Genomic DNA, 16,240 nt, shown 5'->3' with positions numbered 1-16,240 from the left:
GGAAAGAAAAAAGAGGGTTGGGAGAGGGAAAGTGGAAAGGTGGAAACACAAGAAAGAAAAAAAGAGGCACGGACGCCCAGTCAGTCTTCAACAAGGGTAGAAGGGAAAGAAAATAGTCACCTGGCATTCTCTGTTTCTCCAGCTCATGCTGTGAGGGTTTTCTACGTGGGGACTCATAGGTGGCGGCAAGAGAGTTGCCTGTGACAATGTGCCAATCAGAATCCCCGAATGAGGCTGGCAATACATGATTGGTTGGTTGAATGATATCAACAGACTGGTATCTAAAGACAGGAGAGAACCAAGAGTCATCCCAGCAGAAAACACACACACACACGTGCCTTTCATTAGAATGCATGGTGAGGCGTATTTTTGGAGAAAAAAGCATCGTTGCTGGAGACGGCTTGTTTTCTTCTTCTTGCTTTTGATGTAAAACTTCTAAAGGATATAGTAACAAGCCACCAATTATAGGCAATAATAAACATTGCTGGTTGCTGGGGAGTCATTAGATTGCGTTCTTCAATTCTGCTCGCCTCCAGCTTTGATGTTTGTCCATTTTTCTTAGTTACTGCTACTATCACTTTTTACCAGTAATCTATAGAAATACTTTTTTAGAAATATACATAATCTACATGTCTAACATGGAGTGAGAACAACTTACCTTTTTTCTGGATGTGTGTGTGTGTTAAGTAGGGGTGTAACGGTACGTGTACCGTATTTTCCGCACCATTAGCCGCACCTAAAAACCACAAATTTACTCAAAAGCTGACAGTGCGGCTTTTAACCCGGTGCGCTTTATATATGGATAAATATTAAGATTCATTTTCATAAAGTTTCGGTCTCGCAACTTCGGTAAACAGCCGCCATCTTTTTTCCCGGTAGAGCAGGAAGCGCTTCTTCTTCTACGCAAGCAACCGCCAAGGTAAGCACCCGCCCCCATAGAACAGGAAGCGCTTCTTCTTGTACTGTAAGCAACCACCCGCCCCCGGAAGAAGAAGAAGCGCGCGGTGCATGCTGGGATATGTGACGTTTCATTTCCATTTGTGTGTTTATGCAAAGACCCCAAAATGGCTCCTATTAAGTGTGTTGTCTGTCTAATTATAAATAATGCAGACGAGGCGTGTTAACTGAGTTCTCAACGTTTACTCACAGCGTGCTCATAACCACATTCTAACTCCCAGCATACAACAACGCTTCTCAGGGCTACCGCGCATGCTCGTAACTATCGTTGCATGCTGGGTAGTGTAGTTGTTATATTTGCTAGCTCATAACATCACAGTAAGAGACACGCTTACGCGCTTAATTCAATACTCGCCGTCATTCCGGGTGGATTGACAAAAGACCTCCAGCCGCTAGATATTGGTGTCAACAGGGCATTCGAAGCTAGACTGCTAACTGCGTGGGAACAATGGATGACAGAAGGCGAACACACCTTCACTAAGACAGGGAGACAGCGCCAGACGACGCCAACATCTGCCAGTGGATCGTAAATGCCTGGGCAGATATTTCGGTCACAACTGTGGTCCGAGCTTTCCGGAAGGCAGGATTCACAGAACTGCTGGATAACAGTGACACTGACTCCGATGACTTCGACGAGACGGAACCGGCCATTTTGGATCTCACATTTGCCCAACTTTTCACTTCGGACACCGAAGACGAAGGATTTACGAATGAAGAATAACTTCAGAAAGTGAGCGCTATGTTTATTTTGTGTGTTGTGACATTAACGTTCGAGCAACATTATGTTGCTATTGCTCTGCACTATTTTGAATTTTACTATGTTTGTGATTGCACATTTGCGTACATTTTGGGAGTGAACAGAGTTGTTAGAACGCTGGTTTTTAATATATTATTAAAGTTTGACTGACCTATCTGACTGTTTTTTTGACATTCCCTTTTGCGCAGCGTAGGCGCGGCTTATAGTCCGGGGCGGCTTATTGGTGGACAAAGTTATGAAATATGCCATTCATTGAAGGTGCGGCTAATAATCCGGTGCGCCTTATAGTGCGGAAAATACGGTATTTGTATTGAACCATTTCGGTGTACCGAACAAGTTTCCACACGGACATAATGAGTAGTCGCTACCGCTTCCTTCTGCCTCTGTCAGAACTCTACACAGCACCCAGCATTGTCCCACCCACACAACCATCTGATTGGTTACAAACAGAGCGGTAACAGCCAATCAGCAGTGCGTATTCAGTGCTTAGCGTTTAGCAGGTAATCATCAGGCAGCGGACTCTCCCCAAATGATAATAAACACCTCCCAGTCAACTACTAGTAACATCACTATGAGCCCGTTGACCTTCTAGAAATATAAACGGCAGCTCAGCTCGCTCGCATTCCTGGCTTGAGGTGAAGGCTAATTCGCTTTTAGCGTAACGTTAGCTCATTTTGCGGTGTGTGTGTGTGTGTTACGGACAGCAAAGCCCTGTCTGTCTGTTATTTCACTTTACCTTTTTCTGTGTTGATTGAGCTGTGTTGAATCAGGACATTATGTTAAATGAAGAGTTTCTGTCTCTGATAGTTGATATAATAATGTAAGTGCATCATTAAGCCTACATGAACTCCATGGTGTTCAGGGATGAATAGTCTCTCCTATTGCTATTGTACCATTTTTTTCAGCTATAGTTACATTAATCATTAGTAATGCAGCAGCCTAGTTTTGAATGGCAGGGTCCCTGCTATCACATGTTGATAAAAATATAACATTTACATAATAAATGAACTACATGTTTCCCAAATGCTGTAATAAATTAAGCATGATGAGTTCACATGAAACTGTTTAATGTTGCACTTTTTATATGTAGAAGAAAAGTTTTGTCATTTTATTTAATCTGAGCAACGACTTGAGGTAGCTTAATGTTGATTAACGTGGAGCAGAATTATTATAGTGTTCCCAATGTTAAAAGGATAAAGCCATTGTTTACAAATTTGGTAAATAAATAACCAAAAAATGTATATTTTGTTGTTTTCTTACTGTACCGAAAATGAACCAAACCGTGACTTCTAAACCGAGGTACGTACCGAACCGAAATTTTTGTGTACCGTTACACCCCTGGTATTAAATAAATCTGGCTGATACTACTTACTAGAGTTTTATTTTTCTTTCTTTTATTTCAGGTTTTGTAAGACTTCTGACTAGAGATGTCCGATAATATCGGGCTGCCGATATTATTGGCCGATAAATGCTTTAAAATGTAATATCGGAAATGATCGGTATCGGTTCGGAAAGGATCGGTATCGGTTTCAAAAAGTAAAATTGATAACTTTTTAAAAACGCCGCTCGGACGTAGGGAGAAGTACAGAGCGCCAATGAACCTTAAATCACATAATATCCACGGCTTTTCACACACACAAGTGAATGCCTTTCACACTTGGTCAAAAGCCATACAGTCAACTACTAGTAACATCACTATGAGCCCGTTGACCTTCTAGAAATATAAAAGGCAGCTCAGCTCGCTCGCATTCCTGGCTGGAGGTGAAGGCTAATTAGCTTTTAGCGTAACGTTAGCTCATTTTGCGGTGTGTGTGTGTGTTACGGACAGCAAAGCCCTGTCTGTCTGTTATTTCACTTGACCTTTTTCTGTGTTGATTGAGCTGTGTTGAAGCAGCAAAAAAAGACATTATGTTAAATGAAGAGTTTCTGTCTCTGATAGTTGATATAATAATGTAAGTGCATCATAAAGCCTACATGAACTCCATGGTGTTCAGGGATGAATAGTCTCTCCTATTGCTATTGTACCATTTTCATTTTTTTCAGCTAGTTACATGAATCATTAGTAATGCAGCAGCCTAGTTTTGAATGGCAGGGTCCCTGCTATCACATGTTGATAAAAATATAACATTTACATAATAAATCAACTAATGCTGTAATAAATTAAGCATGATGAGTTGACTTGAAACTGTTTAATGTTGCACTTTTTATATGTAGAAGAAAAGTTTTGTCATTTTATTTAATCTGAGCAACGACTTGAGGCAGTTTAATGTTGATTAACGTGGGCAGAATTATTATAGTGTTCCCAATGTTAAAAGGATAAAGCCATTGTTTACAAATTTGGTAAATAAATAACCAAAAAATGTATATTTTGTTGTTTTCTTACTGTACCGAAAATGAACCGAACCGTGACCTCTAAACCGAGGTACGTACCGAACCGAAATTTTTGTGTACCGTTACACCCCTGGTATTAAATAAATCTGGCTGATACTACTTACTAGAGTTTTATTTTTCTTTCTTTTATTTCGGGTTTTGTAAGACTTCTGACTAGATATTATTGGCCGATAAATGCTTTAAAATGTAATATCGGAAATGATCGGTATCGGTTCAGAAAGGATAAAAATTGATGACTTTTTAAAACGCCGCCCGGTTGTAGGGAGAAGTGCAGAGCGCCAATAAACCTTAAATCACGTAATATCCACGGCTTTTCACACACACAAGTGAATGTGTCAACAGCCATACAAGTCACACTGAGGGTGGCCGTATAAACAACTTTAACACTGTTACAAATATGCGCCACACTGTGAACCCACCCCAAACAAGAATGACAAACACATTTCGGGAGAACATCCGCACCGTAACACAACATAAACACGACAGAACAAATACCCAGAAACCCTTGCAGCACTAACTCTTCCGGGACGCTACAATATACACCCTCCGCTACACCCTACCTCCCCGCTTGGGCCGGCACGCAAAAGCAATGCCTTTAAGGTTTATTGGCGCTCTGTACTTCTCCCTACGTCCGTGTACACAGCAGCGTTTTAAAAAGTCATGAATTTTACTTTTTGAAACCGACACCGATCATTTCCGATATTACATTTTAAAGCATTTATCGGCCGATAATATTGGCATCTCTAGTAACAAGTCATCTCAAAATGTGCAGAATCCATCTAAACATGGCAATTGTGAGGTACATTTAAACTTTTGTGTAATCAGTGCAATATTAAAAGATAAATACATGCATTATCAGAAACATACTAATTAATATCTTCGTATGGGATCAAGGCAAAACTACCCCACAAAGTGACACTTATGAGACAAATGATTGTGGCTAGTAAACACGGCAGCGTGGAACTGGGAATGTTTGATTATGTCCTTATCTAATTTGCGTAATTGGCTGACACGTGTGTATGTCATCTTTATTAGCGACTAACATGACCGACAAAGTAAATATGTTTAAAAATACAAATTAACTCTCTTCAGTTGCTTCTTTTTGTGATTGTTTTAAGTCACAATCAAGACAAAGTCACTATCGTTGTGAAGAGGATACCCGCATTTCTGCTTAGTCTCCAAAAGTGTCTAATAAAAGTCATTAGATTTATTGCTTGTCGCTCTTTAAAAAACAACAACAACAAAACAGTACCTGGACAAGACTGAACTCTCGCTAAATATAGCGAAGTTGGCAACTTACCGTATTTTCCGCACTATTAGCCGCACCTAAAAACCACAAATTTACTCAAAAGCTGACAGTGCGGCTTTTAACCCGGTGCGCTTTATATATGGATTAATATTAAGATTCATTTTCATAAAGTTTAGGTCTCGCATCTACGGTAAACAGCCGCCATCTTTTTTCCCGGTAGAAGAGGAAGCGCTTCTTCTTCTACGCAAGCAACCGCCAAGGTAAGCACCCGCCCCCATAGAACAGGAAGCGCTTCTTCTTCTACTGTAAGCAACCACCCGCCCGCGTAGAAGAAGAAGAAGCGCGCGGATATTACGTTTCATTTCCTTTGTGTGTTTACATCTGTAAAGACCACAAAATGGCTCCTACTAAGCGACAGGTTTCCGGTTCATGAAAAGACGCAATCTCTCCATCCGCACACGGACTACTATTTCACAGCAACTGCCTAAAGACTTTCAAGAAAAGCTGGCTACTTTCCGTGCATATTGTAAAAACAAGATAGCTGAAAAAAAGATCCGGCCAGAGAACATTATCAACATGGACGAGGTTCCACTGACTTTTGATATTCCTGTGAACCGCACTGTGGATACAACGGGAGCACGTACAGTGAATATTCGCACCACAGGGAATGAGAAGTCATCCTTCACTGTGGTTCTAGCTTGCCATGCTAATGGCCAGAAACTTCCACCCATGGTGATATTCAAAAGGAAGACCTTGCCAAAAGAGACCTTTCCAGCCGGCGTCATCATAAAAGCTAACTCGAAGGGATGGATGAAGAAAAGATGAGCGAGTGGTTAAGGTAAGTTTACGCGAAGAGGCCGGGTGGCTTTTTTCACGCAGCTCCGTCCATGTTGATATACGACTCCATGCGCGCCCACATCACGCTGGTTTTAATATATTATTAAAGTTTGACTGACCTATCTGACTGTTTTTTATGACATTCCTTTAGCGCAGTTAGATGCGGCTTACAACACGGGGCGGCTTATAGGTGGACAAAGTTTTGAAATATGCCGTTCATTGAAGGCGCGGCTTATAACCCAGGGCGCCTTATGGTGCGGAAAATACGGTACTCAGTTCAGTGCATAGGAAGTGTGTTAAAGGCCTACTGAAAGCCACTACTACCGACCACGCAGTCTGATAGTTTATATATCAATGATGAAATCTTAACATTGCAACACATGCCAATACTAAAGTGCAATTTTAAATTTTGCGCAAAATATCCTGCTGAAAACGTCTCGGTATGATGACGTCAGCGCGTGACGTCACGGATTGTGGAGGACATTTTGGGACAGCGTGGTGGCCAGCTTTTAAGTCGTCTGTTTTCATTGCAAAATTCCTCAGTATTCTGGACATCTGTGTTGGTGAATCTTTTGCAATTTGTTCAATGAACAATGGAGACAGCAAAAGAAGAAAGCTGTAGGTGGGAAGCGGTGTATTGCGGCCGACTGCAGCAACACAAACACAGCCGGTGTTTCATTGTTTACATTCCCGGAAGATGACAGTCAAGCTTTTACCATTGGCCTGTGGAGAACTGGGACAACAGAGACTCTTACCAGGAGGACTTTGAGTTGGATGCGCAGAAGCGGTACCGTGAGGCAGATATTTACATATATCCGAATTTAAGTTGTACTTCTTCCATTTCTTCTCTTGATGCTCTGTCAGCAAGTATACTGTGTGTTGCCCTTGAGTTCTTTGGAATGTGTTGTGACTAGCATTTTGTTATGGCTAGGGAGGGGGAAGGAAAGAGAGGTTTTTGGCGTTGGGAAGACAGACCATTTTGGGGGGGGCGCAAGAGAATGTTCTATGGTTAGACTGGTCTCAATCAAAAATGTATATTGGCAAAGCTTTGAGAATATACAACAAAATACCTATTCTGTCTCTGGTGGTTTTTCAACTCAGCTTTAAGTGTCGGAAAGAACTTGGGAGCGAATTGTGACTTGAATTCCCTGGGAGGAACAACTGGTCCAAAACGCAACAGTACGCATGCGGCTTCCAAACATTTGATCGCTTGCCCGTACGTGCGTGCCGCTATGTGCATGTCTCGTACGTAACTTTGGGGAAATGTATGTGCTGTATGAACTTTGGGGAGGTGAACGGTACTTTTGGGCTGTGGGATTGAGTGTGTTGTGCAGGTGTTTGAGTTGTATTGGCGGGTTATATGGACGGGAGGGGGGAGGTGTTTGTTATGCGGGATTAATTTGTGGCATATTAAATATAAGCCTGGTTGTGTTGTGGCTAATAGTTGTGTTTATTTACTGTTTTAGTCATTCCCAGCTGAATATCAGGTCCCACCCGCCTCTCACAGCATCTTCCCTATCTGAATCGCTCCCACTGCCCTCTAGTCCTTCACTCTCACTTTCCTCATCCACGAATCTTTCATCCTCGCTCAAATTAATGGGGAAATCGTCGCTTTCTCGGTCCGAATCGCTCTCGCTGCTGGTGGCCATGATTGTAAACAATGTGCGGATGTGAGGAGCTCCACAACCTGTGACGTCACGCTACTCGTCTGCTACTTCCGGTACAGGCAAGGCTTTTTTATCAGCGACCAAAAGTTGCGAACTTTATCGTCGATGTTCTCTACAGCAAAAATATGGTAATATCGTGAAATGATCAAGTATGACACATAGAATGGACCTGCTATCCCCGTTATTAAATAAGAAAATCGCATTTCAGTAGGCCTTTAAAGCAGGGTAACAATGGAACTGAAACAACAGGCTATATTCACAGTCCAATTTTTATGTGTTTATGAGCAAAAAGTAGTGCGAAATTAGTTCATAGCAGCCCAAATTTACCTGCGGCATCACCACAAATAGTTACATTTCGGGAAACACTGCACTAGTGCAAATAATAAAGTGATACTAGTAGTGCTTAGAATAATGCGAGTGGGCAACTCGGAAACTACACTTTTGTCTGTGCGGGTGTTGGCAGCATTACCTGGGTAGGGGGTACCCGCAGGGTGCCCCGGGACCACTAAGCTGTTGGTAGGTAAGGTCGGCGGTGGAGGCAGAGTCGCCGGGGTTGCAAACATGGCCGAATGGCGATGTGCCGGGCTCCGTAGGGAGGAATAGTGCGAGGTAGAGAGGTTGGCTATGGACAGAGGCAAGGCGGGGGCTGAGGATGGCAGCCCACTGAGTGGGTGGTGTGGAGATGGTCCGAGGTGATGTTTAGGAAGAAGTGGACTGCTTCGGTGGCTGAAGACAAAAGATAAAAAAAATAGGACAATTACTCAACCGTACATTTTTTTTAGTTAGTTTAGTTTAGTGTTTATTTGAAGGGACAATGCACAGAAACATTAAGCACAAAGACAGATACAGTATGTTCTGTACCAGATTATAGCTAAATAGCTCATTTCCATCTGCAGTCCATGGTCATGCAATAAAATTATGACAATAAAATCATACTATAGCATGTAATCAAATTAAGAAAAGTCATAAAATGCCCTTTCATGGACACATACTTAATATACAATACAACCACACCTCATTTACATCATCACACAAAGACAATACATGCTCTTGTTCACATCTGCATACCTGCCAACTACTCCGGTTTTCCCGTAATTAGTACGGTTTTCATCAACCTATTCCGGGTTACGGTTGCAGTGATAAAAATACGGTTTTTCATTAATTAAATTATTATTTTTTTTTTAAAGTTTTATTCACGAAATCGCGTAACAACAATGACAATCGACACCGCTTCCCGTAACTTCCTATCGAGCCATTCCCAATGCCATGCGCGAGGCTATTTATAGCACCGCTGCCAAGCACGAGGCACCTGTTGCCATTGTTTCCAAACGAGCGAACGATCATGGAATCAGCCGGAGAAAAATCGCAAACGAGTCTTAAACCGAAAAGAAAACTGCAGTCATTCCGTGAAGAATATTCAAAAGCCTATCCGGGAATAATTATCCGTTCCAAAAAGGGTGAAAACTACGCGAATTGCACCTTGTGCAGACAAGATTTTTCGATCGGACACGGAGGAATTAGCGATGTAAAAGACCACGTTGGGACAAAAAAATACAAGTCTAATGCCGTTGCTAAATTTGGATTTTAGTCACAAAAAGGTAATGACACCAATGTTATCTATTGGAATTGTTTAGTACTGTTATACTGTTAAAAGTGTTTATACTATTTATGCTTTCAAGTCCAAGTTGAAGAAATCTTGTTAAATGTTGACAGCATAACTACCAAAATACAGAAGTATGTCCTTAATATTTTTGCAGTGCTATTTCTGTTTAAAAGTTAAAATGATTACATTAGAGATGTGATGTGCCACTTTTCAAGTGTCTGATGGCTTCAATTAATTTTCATTAATTTTTCATATTTTGAATTCTTTTGAAAGGCTTACAAAAAAACTACATTTGAATTGTAATTCCATGCTATTGACAGGACTATTAATTTTAATGAAGTTAGCTTACCATGTTTACAGTATGATAATTGTGATAGAAATGTGAATTTTAGGCACAGAATATTTTTTACAATTGAACAAGGCAGTAGATTATACAAGCTTGGACAGAAAGTTAATAATGACACCAATTTTTTTTTTTATGGAATTGTTTAGTACTGTTTTACCATTTATTTACTGTAAAAAGTGTTTATACTTTCAATTAACAAATTGAAGTCTTGTGAAAGGTTGACAGGATAACTGGCATTAACTGTCAAAATAATTTCAAACTATTGAAGTTAGCTTACAGAATAAACATGTCAATCAACCCATATGATTTTTGCTGTAATATTTTTGTTTTGAAAAGTCACTGTGACTGATAGAAAAGTGATGGTTTTAGCAACATTTTAACCTGTCTGAATGCAATCAATCATCTGCGGCCCCTGGACCCTGGCTACTAGGTTTTTGTGATTTCAAAAGTTGGCAGGTATGCATCTGTCATCATGATTTTAAAAGACACACCTCACAATTTATAACAAAAATGCTCTCATGGATAAATATAATACACATGAAGTTGATGTGTCAATCATAGTGGCCACCTTATTGAGGGCGGCATGGCGTAGTGGGTAGAGCAACCGTGCCAGAAACCTGAGGGTTGCAGGTTCGCTCCCCGCCTCTTACCATCCAAAAATCGCTGCCGTTGTGTCCTTGGGCGGGACACTTCACACTTTGCCCCCGGTGCCACTCACACCGGTGAATGGAATGATGAATGATAGGTGGTGGTCGGAAGGGCCGTTGGCGCAAATTGCAGCCACGCTTCCGTCAGTCTACCCCAGGGCAGCTGTGGCTATGAAAGTAGCTTACCACCACCAGGTGTGAATGAATGATGGGTTCTACATGTAAAGCGACTTTGGGTACTTAGAAAAGCGCTATATAAATCCCAGTTATTATTATTATTATTATTATTGACCGTGTGAGCAGCTTTGATTGCTCCAAAGCCACTTTTTAACTTCAATTGGGAGTGAAGAGTCATCTGTTAGACTTTTCAGGTTTGTTGTGAGGTCGTTCCATTCCTTTATGGCTTTATATGAAAATGCTGATTGTGCAAAAGAGGTTTTACATCTGGGTACGCTACACTGCCCCCCTGGCGGAGGCTCGTGTGTTTCTAGTTATCACAGCAGATGCAAACTGGACAAAGTGCTTAAGTGGCGCTGGTGCAGTGTTAATTAGGATTCGATGGGCCATTCGTATTGATGCTAATCTTTGAATGTTAGCTAAATTCCATCCATCTTCTTCCGCTTATCCGAGGTCGGGTCGCGGGGGCAGCAGCCTAAGCAGGGAAGCCCAGACTTTCCTCTCCCCAGCCACTTGGTCCAGCTCTTCCCGGGGGATCCCGAGGCGTTCCCAGGCCAGCCGGGAGACATAGTCTACCCAACGTGTCCTGGGTCTTCCGCGTGGCCTCCTACCGGTCAGACGTGCCCTAAATACCTCCCTAGGGAGGCGTTCGGGTGGCATCCTGACCAGATGCCCGAACCACCTCATCTGGCTCCTCTCCATGTGGAGGAGCAGCGGCTTTACTTTGAGCTCCCCCCGGATGACAGAGCTTCTCACCCTATCTCTAAGGGAGAGCCCCGCCACCCGGCGGAGAAAACTCATTTTGGCCGCTTGTACCCGTGATCTTGAACTTTCGGTCAAAACCCAAAGCTCATGACCATAGGTGAGGATGGGAACGTAGATCGACCGGTAAATTGAGAGCTTTGCCTTCCAGGTCAGTTCCTTCTTCACCACAACGGATCGATACTGCGTCCGCATTACTGAAGACGCCACACCGGTCGATCGTGAATTCAACAATCTATATTTTTGGAGAACTAAACAGTGACTCTGCAGCATCGCGTGGACATCGGGGGCGGCACCTCTGGATTGGCAGACCGGGGTGGTGGTTCCTCTCTTTAAGAAGGGGAACCAGAGGGTGTGTTCTAACTATCGTGGGACCACACTCCTCAGCCTTCCCGGTAAGGTCTATTCAGGTGTACTGGAGAGGAGGCTACGCCGGATAGTCGAACCTCGGATTCAGGAGGAACAGTGTGGTTTTCGCCCTGGTCGTGGAACTGTGGACCAGCTCTATACTCTCGGCAGGGTCCTTGAGGGTGCATGGGAGTTTGCCCAACCAGTCTACATGTGTTTTGTGGACTTGGAGAAGGCATTTGACCGTGTCCCTCGGGAAGTCCTGTGGGGAGTGCTCAGAGAGTATGGGGTATCGGACTGTCTGATTTTGGCGGTCCGCTCCCTGTATGATCAGTGTCAGAGCTTGGTCCGCATTGCCGGCAGTAAGTCGGACACGTTTCCAGTGAGGGTTGGACTCCGCCAAGGCTGCCCTTTGTCACCCATTCTGTTCATAACTTTTATGGACAGAATTTCTAGGCGCAGTCAAGGCGTTGAGGGGATCTGGTTTGGTGGCTGCAGGATTAGGTCTCTGCTTTTTGCAGATGATGTGGTCCTGATGGCTTCATCTGGCCAGGATCTTCAGCTCTCGCTGGATCGGTTCGCAGCCGAGTGTGAAGCGACTGGGATGAGAATCAGCACCTCCAAGTCCGAGTCCATGGTTCTCGCCCGGAAAAGGGTGGAATGCCATCTTCGGGTTGGGGAGGAGACCCTGCCCCAAGTGGAGGAGTTCAAGTACCTCGGAGTCTTGTTCACGAGTGAGGGAAGAGTGGATCGTGAGATCGACAGGCGGATCGGTGCGGCATCTTCAGTAATGCGGACGCTGTATCGATCCGTTGTGGTGAAGAAGGAGCTGAGCCGGAAGGCAAAGCTCTCAATTTACCGGTCGATATACGTTCCCATCCTCATCTATGGTCATGAGCTTTGGGTTATGACCGAAAGGACAAGATCACGGGTACAAGCGGCCGAAATGAGTTTCCTCCGCCGGGTGGCAGGGCTCTCCCTTAGAGATAGGGTGAGAAGCTCTGTCATCCGGGGGGAGCTCAAAGTAAAGCCGCTGCTCCTCCACATCGAGCGGAGCCAGATGAGGTGGTTCGGGCATCTGGTCAGGGTGCCACCCGATCGCCTCCCTCGGGAGGTGTTTAGGGCACGTCCGACCGGTAGGAGGCCACGGGGAAGACCCGGGACACGTAGGGAAGACTATGTCTCCCGGCTGGCCTGGGAACGCCTCGGGATCCCCCGGGAGGAGCTGGACGAAGTGGCTGGGGAGATGGAAGTCTGGGCTTCCCTGCTTAGGCTGCTGCCCCCGCGACCGGACCTCGGATAAGCGGAAGAAGATGGATGGATGGATGAATGGATTTTGAGCGATTGTTTGTGCAAAGTTTCCAATGGCCTCAGTGTCATTTTGCTTGCCTGCGACCAACATGTTATACAATAATAAAAACGAGACATAATCATTGCATCAAAATATAAATATATATAATAATATTATCGGACATCTCCAGTTGTAAATCATTATTGCAATATTTTTTTTTACTGATAAATCACATGCGTTCAATTCGATAGCCCTAGCATGTACTGTACGCCTTCATCCTGGAAATGTGTTCAGTGCAGCAGATTTAACCCTCGTCTCTGACACTGTAAGAATGACCGCATAGGAAAGCCTCTTTCGGAGGTGAGGGAAGAATCTGGAGGGAAATGGTTAAATGAAAAACAATAAATCTTACAAGGGTGGCGGGAAATCAATTTCTGCATGAAGAGAGTCAATGCCGTGTTGTGAATGATTTTACAGTATTTGTCACATTGACTGAATGAAATCAGATTGGAAACGGTTACGGTTCATCACGTTACTCTTAGCGCTCACATAGACAACAACAAATAGATTATGGCTGCTTCTGGTCTGTATTCCACTAATCTACGTTCTTGTGTTCAGCTTTATTTATGTTGACTTTGGACTAGCGACTTCACAAGATCAAGGCCGCGGAACAGAGACACACTGCAGGCTTACACACAAACATGCATCCAAAAAAATATACGCCACACATACACACCCCACCGCCCCCAACCCAACGCCCTCCACGCAAATCCCATAGGGGTGATGAAAGGATGGTCAGCGCCTGAGAGCTGCGGCCCACCACCATGACCCCGCACTCCCTTCCCTCTGTTGCTAGATATCTGGAGATGTACGTTGTAATATGTATATGTGCTTTGCTATGGACGTTGTTTTCCCACTCCAGATTGTATTTTTTTTACTCATCCTTCCCCAGCGTTTTACCTTTTTCCCCATCTTTTACGGGGCGCCTTGTGGCGACCCATCAGTGTTCCTGTTCTGTAACCCTGTACACCAGTGGTCCCCAACCTTTTTGTAGCTGCGGACCGGTCAACGCTTGAAAATTTGTCCCACGGACCGGGGGGTGGGGGTGGGGTGGATGGGGGGTTATGGTATTTTTTAATTTTTTTTTAAATTTTTGTTTTTTTGGCATAAAGAAATACAATCATGTGTGCTTACGGACTGTATCCCTGCAGACTGTATTGATCTATATTGATATACAATGTATATATTGTGTTTTTTATGTTGATTTAATTTAAAAAAATAAAATAAATAAATAAATAAATTCTTGTGCGGCCCGGTACCAATCGGTCCACGGACCGGTACCGGGCCGTGGCCCGGTGATTGGGGACCACTGCTGTACACTGTTTGTTTGTCTAATCTTGAACGGGTTTGTGCTGAAAACAAAGTTTTGTTGTACTTATGCAATGACAATAAAGACCTATCTATCTATCTATCTATTGGACTAGCGAATGCACAAGATCAAGGCCGCGGAACAGAGACACACTGAAGGCTTACACACAAACATGCATCCAAAAAAATATACGCCACACACCCCACCGCCCCAAACCAACGCCCTCGACGCAAATCCCATAGGGGTGATGAAAGGATGGTCAGTGCCTGAGAGCTGCGGCCCACCACCATGACCCCGCACTCCCTTCCCTCTGTTGCTAGATATCTCGAGATGTACGGTACCAATCGGTCCAAGGACCGGTACCGGGCCGTGGACCGGTGGTTGGGGACCACTGCTATACACTGTTTGTTTGTCTAATCTTGAACGGGTTTGTGCTGAAAACAAAGTTTTGTTGTACTTGTGCAATGACAATAAAGACCTATCCATCTATCTATCTATCTATCTATCTATCTATCTATCTATCTATCTATCTATCTATCTATCTATCTATCTATCTATCTATCTATATATCTATCTATCTATTGGACCAGCGACTGCACAAGATCAAGGCCGCGGAACAGAGACACACTGCAGGCTTACACACAAACATGCATCCAAAAAAATATACGCCACACACCCCACCGCCCCAACCCAACGCCCTCGACGCAAATCCCATAGGGGTGATGAAAGGATGGTCAGCGCCTGAGAGCTGCGGCCCACCACCATGACCCCGCACTCCCTTCCCTCTGTTGCTAGATATCTCGAGATGTACGGTACCAATCGGTCCAAGGACCGGTACCGGGCCGTGGACCGGTGGTTGGGGACCACTGCTGTACACTGTTTGTTTGTCTAATCTTGAACGGGTTTGTGCTGAAAACAAAGTTTTGTTGTACTTGTGCAATGACAATAAAGACCTATCTATCTATCTATCTATCTATCTATCTATTGGACTAGCGACTGCACAAGATCAAGGCCGCGGAACAGAGACACACTGCAGGCTTACACACAAACATGCATCCAAAAAAATATACGCCACACACCCCACCGCCCCAACCCAACGCCCTCGACGCAAATCCCATAGGGGTGATGAAAGGATGGTCAGCGCCTGAGAGCTGCGGCCTACCACCATGACCCCGCACTCCCTTCCCTCTGTTGCTAGATATCTCGAGATGTACGGTACCAATCGGTCCAAGGACCGGTACCGGGCCGTGGACCGGTGGTTGGGGACCACTGCTATACACTGTTTGTTTGTCTAATCTTGAACGGGTTTGTGCTGAAAACAAAGTTTTGTTGTACTTGTGCAATGACAATAAAGACCTATCCATCTATCTATCTATCTATCTATCTATCTATCTATCTATCTATCTATCTATCTATCTATCTATCTATCTATCTATCTATGACCAATCTGCACCTGAGCAACAACCTACCTGAGATCGTGTAGGCCGTACTGCAGAGGGTGGTGCACCTGGTGGCTGATGATGGGCCGGGCGTGGTGCTGAGGGGGTGGATGAACACAGGCTTCTTGCAGTGAGTGCAGGTGAGGAGAGAAGAGGTGGGGCGGCGTCCTCAGCAGGGAAGGGGAGGGGACAGGGGGCAGAGCTTGTAGCTCTCTCTTGACGCCGAGAGGAGGCGGTGTCGGGAGGAAAGATCGAGGAGGCTCCGGCGGCGCCGCTGCAGCAGCGGGGGCTGGGGAGCCCGTCGGCGCCGAAGCTGGGGTGGGGCTGGGCAGCGGGGGCGCGAATGGCACCTCGCTCTTGTTCCGCTCTTGGCTGCGGTGGAGCACGGACACTTTGGCTG

The 16,240-nt window shown here is 44.5% G+C and overlaps 1 protein-coding gene across 4 annotated transcripts in view; it reads right to left on the bottom strand.

The window, feature by feature from the left end:
- LOC133595778 (autism susceptibility gene 2 protein-like) overlaps window positions 1-15,962 on the bottom strand; it is a 67,263-nt gene extending 51,301 nt beyond the window's left edge. For 2 of the 4 annotated variants that reach the window (XM_072914226.1, XM_072914227.1), the window contains exons 1-2: window positions 8,328-8,638; window positions 121-281 (exon numbers count right to left, since the gene is read on the bottom strand). In XM_072914226.1, coding sequence (XP_072770327.1) covers window positions 121-281; window positions 8,328-8,421 — 255 coding nt within the window. In that variant the 5' untranslated portion in view covers window positions 8,422-8,638. Of the gene's footprint in view, window positions 1-120; window positions 282-8,327; window positions 8,639-15,870 lie in introns of those variants that run through there. The other 2 variants (XM_072914225.1, XM_072914228.1) reach the window with 2 other exon arrangements.
- Between the last annotated feature and the right edge of the window lie 278 nt (window positions 15,963-16,240).

Source organism: Nerophis lumbriciformis, linkage group LG12 (assembly GCF_033978685.3).
Source record: "Nerophis lumbriciformis linkage group LG12, RoL_Nlum_v2.1, whole genome shotgun sequence".
In the NCBI taxonomy this organism is placed as follows: Eukaryota; Metazoa; Chordata; class Actinopteri; order Syngnathiformes; family Syngnathidae; genus Nerophis; species Nerophis lumbriciformis.
Note: the sequence above shows the minus strand (reverse complement) of the source record. Positions and strands in the feature narration are given on the sequence as shown.